General features: G+C 52.4%; 1 protein-coding gene across 1 annotated transcript in view; it reads left to right on the forward strand.

Moving 5' to 3' along the window:
* The window catches only part of RXRA (retinoid X receptor alpha), a 111,208-nt gene extending 103,662 nt beyond the window's left edge, over positions 1–7,546 (forward strand). Inside the window, exons 8-10 of the mRNA XM_062590732.1 lie at positions 468–559; positions 2,378–2,483; positions 6,821–7,546. Coding sequence (XP_062446716.1) covers positions 468–559; positions 2,378–2,483; positions 6,821–6,968 — 346 coding nt within the window. The 3' untranslated portion in view covers positions 6,969–7,546. The remainder of the gene's footprint in view (positions 1–467; positions 560–2,377; positions 2,484–6,820) is intronic.
* The last annotated feature ends 1,480 nt before the right edge of the window (positions 7,547–9,026 follow it).

Consider the following 9,026-nt stretch of genomic DNA (forward strand, 5'->3'; position numbering starts at 1 on the left):
GGGTGACATCATTTGTTTCCTGTGAGGTCATAAGTGCAAGATCATGACTTCACTGCAAGATCTAACAGGAAAAAATGGGCAATGCGTGGAAAATATTTCAAGACCAGCACCTGCAGTAAGAGCAATGGGACTAATAAAAATTACCGGCAGAGGAAATTGCTTTTAGATACCTGTGTGTTTTTTTTATTTTTTTATTTTTAGGCAGCTTGCTTTAGTGCCAGAGCCTCTCAGTGAATGTATGAAGCCAAGTCTTATGGTCCCTGTTGTATCTCACAGGAACTATTGATGTTCCTAACAAACTATTTTTGATATGGGAGGAAAATGAGGGCATATCCTGAGCTGGTATAAATGACCACTATCCCATGACTTCATTAAACATGCCCTAGAGGACCTCACTCTGGGTCTGACCCGTGTTTTTTCATTTCTTTTTAACACTGACACTTGTGATTTTTTTGTGTCCTTTGCAGAGTACTGACAGAACTCGTGTCAAAAATGCGAGACATGCAGATGGATAAGACAGAGCTAGGCTGCCTGCGAGCCATTGTCCTCTTCAATCCCGGTACCTGCAGTTGCCTTCTCTCTCAGTTCTCCAGTCTTCTCCTGAGTGATGCTTTGTATTTTTGGCTCCTTCTTTCATTACCTCTAAAGCTCTGTTGCAAATCACTCTAGGCACCAGGCCCCGAGAACAGGGTGAGACAGAAGACAGGAGTGAAAGCAGAATGAGTATTACACGTGCGCCTTTCACCTTTCAAGTATGTTGCTGGCAGGCCAGGCATGGATCTAGCTCCATACCCGTAACTGCACCTGAACTCCCCAGACCTCCCTTTCCAACAGATCTTTGTAGAGGGCAACGTTTCATGTGCCAAAATGTTCTCCCTGCAAGTGCAACCTTATTCAGCTGAGGTCTTGTGAAGAGAGGACAAATGCCACTTTTTGGGGACTAACTTCTACCATGGGCTGTGTTCTCTGCTGAAGTGGAGGGGCTTCAATGTTATTGATTTGCAGGGTCTTCCTATTTTTTAGCATTTCAGCTGACTGTGAAAGGAAGGTTCTGATGCTTTAGGAAGCTGTTCCTGAATAGGGGCAAACGTGAATCCAGAGATCTAAGATTAGGGCAAAGTTAGAGCATGGGTATTATCCTCTATTGCCTAATCTCAACATCCTAGAGATTTTATTAATGGGGTTTCTGGATAAGTCACCTGCAGAGCTTGGAAAGGGTGAAGGGTACAAAGCTAGCTCATAAAATAGAAGATGACAGACAAGAACCTTTTTGTCCTCAACTTGTATGGTTCTACAGAATCCAGGATGCTTTCAAATTAGATTACTGCTCCCTTTTGGCCTTTGCTGCCCAAGGGAAGGAGGTTCAGTCTTGGAGGTTATCTCTAGCATTTCTGGTAGCAAAGTCATGGTACCTCAGTAGATGTACTGACATGATGCAGATGCCTGCCTATCTCTATTGGGGGATTTTCTCTTTTAAAGTGAGTCAGTCCAGAGCAGAAACAGGTCCAGCAGCAGAAACAAAACCTCTGCATCTATAGCCACCCCATCCACCTATGCCTGTGTGCCCTCTGCTGCTCTTTACAGGAACGATGAGTTGTGCACGAACACTGTTCCTTTTCTGGCCTTTCCCACCCTATCCAGGCCAGTGCATTTTAGCAGGGTTCAGTGACTGTTTCTTGTTTTTGTTTGTTTTTTTTTATTATTATTGTAATCATCAGTAATTTATCATCTGTAATTTGGGAGTAGCCATGTATGGTAAAAGAAGGGGAATCTAGAGAGGTTCCCATCATGCATGGGTTTGGGGATATCATTTACTTGCCTGTCCCTTTCACCCTACTAAAAACAGCCACAGTGTCTCCTCCCACTGCAGCCCCGCTGGGAGATGCAGGAAGCACCACAGTCCCGGGTTGGATCGAGTTGGGATTGCAGATAGTTGCTGAATTGTGGGAGACCTGCCAGTGTGGGGGCTTTTCTTTCAGCCTTGTTACAGTGCTTCATGTTGGAGGGAGAAATCCCACAAGCCCGTGACTTGAGGGGGAGGTAAAGCCTTTGGATGAGGCTCTGCAACCACTGAATAAGCCAAAATGGTTGGGTTTGAGATGTGACCTATCTGATGAAATAGGGTTGTAGTCACAGAGCAAACCTATAAGGCCTTGATGCATTTGGCTAATGCCCCAAGTAATCTAGGGCTGAGACCCTGTGACCACAGAAAGGCTCTGTGCCTTCATCTGTTTGGGACTGTTGGTGGCCAGCACGGTAGAGCTGACTGTACACGCTCACCAGGTTGTGAGTCCAGAAGTGCCTATTGCCTGTACCACCCTAAAAAGCTTTGAAGTTTGCGTCCCTTCTGACGGATGGTCTTTTCATTGCTTTGCAGATTCGAAAGGTCTCTCCAACCCAGCTGAAGTTGAGGCGTTAAGGGAGAAGGTGTATGCGTCGCTGGAGGCGTACTGCAAACACAAATACCCCGACCAGCCTGGGAGGTGAGTTGCTGGGTGTGCCCCCTCGACCCCATCAGTGCGTACCTCAAGCCACTGCAAAGACTTGTTAGAAATGGCATTGCAGCCTGGAGGAGGTCTCTGAGAGCCCACCTTCCAGGTTATAGTCTGCTGCACATGCAGCATGTGAGTGCTGGGTCCCTTTTATTTAGGGCTCTCACCGTGTTCCCAAGCCCTCTGAGTGTGGGAAGCTCTCTGCAGAGAAAACTTTTTACCTGCTTTTACTATGGACATCCTTACAAAATCCCATGATGAAGGGGAGAGAGGTGTTTATTCCCATGCTAGCAAATGGCAAGTGTGGTGCAGGGGAATGGTGTAGCCAGTCCAAGAGTAAAGGTCACGTGGTAAAGGCAACGGTGAGACCTGGAGCGTCCTGGCTCCTGCTGCAACAACAGTGGATTGAGCGCACGAGGGAACGGGTATCATTTCCCTTTTGGAAACCACTGAGAACAAAACACAGCAAAAACAAGACACACACGGAGTTAATTTTCAGTGGCAGATGAGCATCATTGCTGGGAAGTGAAAGCCTCAATTGATGCTCTCTTCTCCCCTCCCCTCCTCCTCCAATCCAGCTGGGAATGGGAGGGGGAATTAGGAATGCTTTCCTGGACTGCTCCAAAGCTGAGTGGGCGCATTTTCCCAGTTACAGCCTGAAGCTGGCAACTGCCAGCTAAGTTATTGACAGTCATTTAAGAAACCAAGCAAAGCACTGGAAACTGCTGCTGGTACATATCACTGCTGAGACGTAAATATTGGGAAAAACAGCCCAAGCAACTAGAATTTGCATCTCACCTGCATTCCTGGCCTTACTTACCTGGATGTCTTTAAAAAAAAAAAAAAAAAAAAGATGCTCTTAGACCAGTGAATGCAGTGGGCAGATCACTGCCTCAGAAGCAATATTGCACTGTGTTTCCCCCTTCCACATACCGCTGTGGATATCAGTGTGCTGGCGATTGAAAGCAGACACATTGTTAAGAGGCTTCTTGGATGTTCATGATTGGGTTGTGAAGGGGAAAATTAGGATGAAGATACCATTGGGTGTGTTTGATTTTTGCAGCAAGGAGGGGAAATGAGTGATGATCGTGGTGCATAGAGCAGGGATGATTACCTCTCCTCCCTCTGTGTAGTTTGCTTGGACCCCAGGCCAACTAGCTGCTCTTCCTGTAAAGCATTGTTAAATGCACCCCCTAGGCAAATCCAGATCCTAGACTTTGGCTGTTCTGAAGTTTCAGAAGAGCTCTGTTTCCCTTTGGGCTCAAAATGTGCAGCCAGCCGTAAATGGCACAAGGAGAGCTGCATTTGGAAATCCAGCCAGGAGCTCTCCTGGAATATTCCCCCCGTGGGAAGCTCTCTTAGCTTCAAACAGGCATCCAGTGTCTGCAGCTGAATCCTGTGGCTCGTGCATATGGCTCCTTGCTGGTTCACTCCTACAGGCTAGGGTGGGACTTGGGAGCAGGACAGCACATTGACAAGTCTCAGGAGCATGTGGCCTCTCTGGTTACCACTTTCAGTTGTGCCCACTTTTCATTTGCCAAACTGTCACAAAGTGGCCTTGCATGAGGAAGCAAAGCTGCTGAGACAGTGGTCAAAATCTGCTCCCCAGGGGTGCTACACCAGTGATCAGTGATACAGAAAGGAGTGTTTTACATCCAGTGGCCTGGACCATGGGCTCTTGAGTATGATGATCTCCCATTGGCTTTGAAAGATCTTCAACTGGGCAGCTAACCTCCCTGAGCCTCTCTGTTTCCCTCTGTAAAAGAGATCTTGACACCTTCTTTTGCAAAAAGCTTTAGGGACAACACACTTAGGGCAGTACGTATGAGAGCCATGACTGAGCACTGCTAACCTTACTGCCTCGCTGTTATGGCACAGGACAACAGTGAATTCAATCCAAATGGCTCGGGAAGGTTAATTCGTAGGCTAGGAATCCAGAGTTACACAATAGCGAAATGAAAACTCTCAGGAGTGCTCTCCATCCTCCTGGTCTAATGGCACAATGTGATCACCATCTGGGGCTGGAAACAAGTTCTTCCTGTGGTTGAGCAAATGCACGGTTGAGCCTGTGCAGGCGTTGCACACCCTCCCCTGTTTCACGCTGCGGTGAACGCTTAGCTTTGCCACTGCCAAATTTCAAATACCCTTTGGTGCGTGATTTCAGCAAAGTCCTGGCTAACTAGTCCATGATCAAGGGCTTGCAAGCTCAGCGTAAACATGATGGCACCAAAAATGAACTTCTCTGTTGCAGAGAGATGAAGAAAAACATTCCTAGGAAAAACTGAGCAGCACTCCCTCCCCTAGGGCACCCCCTGCTCCTTGGACAGGGAGGGCACGGCGTGTACGTGACATGGAGCAGCCGCGGGTAATCAGGGCTATTTTCTCCCCTCCCAGCCGCAGCCCTGGCACATTGCACTGCGGGCTGGTTATCTCACAGTTAAACATATCTGAGGGCTGGAGCCATCATATGGTTTGGTTTAAAGTGAAACTTCCTGAATGGGATGGTAGGACTGATTTGTTTTTCCTGGCTCTTGTCCCACTGTTCTCGCCAGCTCAGCAAAAAAAAAAAAAAAAAAAAAAGGGGGGGGGGGGGGAGAAAAGTGTGTATGCATATATAATATCTGCATGTTTGTGCATGTCTCTCTACGTATGTATTTTTTAGAGTCCCCTTCTCCCTGTGCTGGCTCGGTTCCGGCCGTTGTGCTGCATTGCTTGTGTCGAAGCCCTGATTCTGCAGCGGTGAAAACAAACAACGGCGCTCTCAATGGTTAAAGGGCCTTTCTTCCTTTTCGAGAGCGCACACAAAAAGCTGTGGGGTGCATGCAAGGAGGTGACATCCCTCAGTGTGACTCTTCTTGAGACCGCACGAAGTCCACCCGAGGGTCTCTACAGTGATGCTCATGCAGGCAGATGTGATGAGATGGGGGCACCCTCCACCTCCGGGGGCCATGCTGCTGCCTGCTCCAGAGTCCTGGCACAGATTACCTGGTGCAGAGAAGCTTGTGGTTTCTCCCTGCTCTGTGGCCTCCTTTGCCAATGTGCATCATCCAGCAGGCCTCCAAGCCAGCTGGCTTGATCAGCTTGCTCTGGCCCGGAGGCCAGCGTGCAATAGCCTTTCCCCAGTGCAGCTGGCCAGCCCTTGGTTTCATCTCCTCTGCCTGCATAGATTTGGCTGCAGTCAGTGGACCCTGGCAATTGCCTAGAGCAAGAGCGAGGCTGAGCTTCTCCAAGCTGGAACTGCGCTGGTCGCTTTGTCCTTCACGAACTCCCTCTTCCAGCGCTGTCGGCTCTCTCCAGCCCCCCTGCCTCTCCCCTCCCCGAGCCGCATGCAGCACTCGTTGCTTGTCAGTGCTCTTAAAAGCATCATGGGTGCAACCTGAAAAGCGTTTCTGCGGGGCAGGGTTGGAAGAAAGGGCTTTTGTTTAGCTTGGGGGTTAGCTGAGCCCCACCAGATGCTTCGTGCCAGGCAGGGAGCAGGGAAACAGCTGCTGTAAACCCCCTCGGCCCGGGTGCAGACAAGGGGGCTGCCTGGTGCCTCCCCAGGATAGATCTGCTTTAGGTCTAGGGCTGTTGCCAGCTTCAAACCTTTGCTTTAAAAGCTGCTGTCACCTTTCATTGGCTTCACCCCAGAAGTGCCTTCATCCCAGATTTCTGCCATGCAAGCAGGCCCTAAGGGCTCAGAGCAGTGGCAGCAAGTAACCTGGAGTGACATCTGTGCAGAGCTGCATGTGAGGTGCCAAATCCTTGTATGAAAGAGGCAACACCAGGCAAACTGCTGCTTACCTCTGTGAGATACCCACACTCAGCATCTACTCCATCCCGCCTCATCCCCATGGCTAGTTTCAGTTTTCCCTGATCAAAATCAAACTGGCGTAAGCTGCTTGCGCTGCTGAACGTGAAAAGCCTAGCTCAGTATGTTTATCCTCTCCTTGGTTGTGGCATAAGGAGTTCCCAAAAGTTTCAGGGCACTCTCGGAGCAGCTGCTGGCGAAGCATGTAGCGTGACTCACGTGCATGAAGCCAAGCGCACCTCAGTCCGGAGGGGACTGCCTTTAGTTCTTACTTTACTCTTTCGGTTTTGCTCCCAGCTATTTGTTGTGAATATCATCTTCACCATGGCTGCCTGATCTTCAGGGACTGGGATACAAATACCCATGAGTCATTTCTCTGGGTTTAGCCCCATGACTTTGGTAGCAAAAGAGGTCACCCCAGCTATGTCTGACTCAGATCCATTTTGAGCAGGAGCGGTGTCAGAAGCTTTGCAGGGCACGGGCAGAAATGAAGTCACAAGTGGGATCTCTAACCATGCTGCATCTTCTGCCCTCCCAGGTTTGCCAAGCTCTTGCTCCGTCTCCCTGCGCTCCGGTCCATCGGCCTGAAATGCCTGGAGCACCTCTTCTTCTTCAAGCTAATAGGTGACACGCCTATCGACACCTTCTTGATGGAAATGCTGGAAGCACCTCATCAAATGACTTAGAGAACTGCTGCTGGGTCAGTCCCTACCGCCTGGCTGGGGCCTCCTGGGGCTCCTTCCTCTGCTTTTCTCCTCCTCTGCCCCGGCCCCTTTCCCTACCTCCTCTCCCTGATGCTGGAGACACCGTCTGATCTTCTCCGTCTGCTCCCCGGGGTGACACCCTGAAGTCCTTGCCTCTTCATCATGTTGACCCTTGGTCATTTGCTGTCATTGCTGCGTCTAAAGAGCTGGTAACTGTTTCCCTACGGTAGATGTAGAGAAGCGGGAACGGAGTGTTTTTCACAAGCGACCGTGGCTCTCCCCTGCACCTGGGTCACCCTCGCTATTCGCAGTGAACCGTGGGCCGGGTTTTGCAGTACCCCCTGTGCCTGCTGAGTCAGGGTTGCGTTTCCCGGGGCCGAGTGGGGCTGGGAGCGGGGGACGATCCGAGCCGGCTGCGGCGGCTCTTTGGGCAGCGGGGTTCGGACGAGCTCAGGGGAGCGGTTTAACTCGCTGAATTGCAGCTGGCTATTTTCAGAGGATGGAGTTTTTGAAAAAGAGAAGAGGAAAAAAAATCTATTTTTGGTTTCCAACTATTATTAGTAGTCTCAGTAGTTACTTCTCTGAGGGAGAGGCAGCCCTCACCGTGCCCTGCAAATGAGTCACCCGTGGCTGCACAGCACCTTCTCTTTCAATTTGAAGCAGAGGATTTGGGATTGATCTTACTCCCCCCGTCCCCGCAAATAAAGACCTGCACGGAGAGATGAACAGCGGCACAGCGAGACGGAGCCCCCCTGCCCCTCGGTGCGGCCGGAAAGGTCCCGCTTCCCGTCTGGAAGGGCAGCTGGGCGCCGCTGCTGTTTCCAAAGATGACTCTTCCCCCGGCTGCGGAGCTGGCCAAGCAGACGCGAGCCAACTGGAACGTGCGGGTCTGCAGCGCTCGCTCTGAGGCTGCGAGGGACTCGACGTCGCCCCGTGCCAGCTCGCGGGGGGCTCGCTGGCCTCCCTCCACGCCGACCGCGTGTGTGCAAGCCACGCTACCCCCGCCCCACGTCGCGGCTGCCGTCCGTCGCCAGGGCTTTTGCGGCGGAGGCGATGGTCCCTGGGCGAGCGGCGGGGGCTGGCGGCTCTGGGGCGGCCGCGGCACCGCTCCCCCGTGGCCTGGTCCTGCCCCGGTTCGGCAGGGCTGGGGACGGGCGCCCACAAAACGCTCCTTTCCTGCAGGTACGCGGGAGCCCGGGGTGGGGGGGGGGGGGGGTCTGAGCCTGTACCAGGTGTTTCCACCCATTTCGGGGGGCTGCTCTTGTTGATTCAGCAGTTGCAGTTCGAAACACTGCAAGGCAGCAATTAGTGGGAGTGCCTGGCCAGGCTGTTAATTGTGGACGTTAATTAGTGGTGAAGCAAGAACTGGGAGCCCCTCTGCTTCCCTGAATCTCCTCCGTCAGGCAGAGGCGGGTGCTGCGAGGTCCCGGCTGGAGGGGAGCCGGGCAGCAGCCCCTGCCCGGGCGGGCGCAGAGCCCCCGGCTCCCCGCTGGCCGGAGCCCCGGGCTTTGGCCCGGCTCTTTAATTAAACCTTTGTGGGGGCTCCCCCAGCCCTGCCGAGGGACGTCGCGGTTGATCGCGGCTGGTCCTACCCGCAGCCCCCCGGGGCGAAGCTGCGTCACCGGCAGCCGGGTCTTGCGCTTCGGGGAAGTTTCCAGCTCTTTCCGGCTCGTTTTTCACCCTTTGCAGCCTGAGCACTTGCTGATGGACTTGGGCAGCAGGAGCAATGCTGGGCAGGGAGGAGGAGGAGGAGGAGGGGCGGATGGTCGGTTTGGCTTTCGCGGGCTGATGCCCTCCGCGTTAATGCTCGTCGCGCGTCCTGGCGTTGCAGCCCGTGCGCCGCAGGGCCGGCTCGCGCGGGAGGCAGAGGCGAACGGCCGCGGAGAGCTTTGCCCTTTCACCTCGCGGTTTCACTTTAATCGGGCGTCTCCAGAGCCCCAGTTAAAAAATGAGTTAGAAGAAAAAGCAGAGCAAACAATGAAGGATCTTGTTGAGGGTTTTTTTCCTCCGTAGCAGAGACGGTCTGTCCCGAACGCGGCG

This window comes from Rhea pennata, chromosome 18 (genome assembly GCF_028389875.1).
Source record: "Rhea pennata isolate bPtePen1 chromosome 18, bPtePen1.pri, whole genome shotgun sequence".
Lineage (NCBI taxonomy): Eukaryota > Metazoa > Chordata > Aves > Rheiformes > Rheidae > Rhea > Rhea pennata.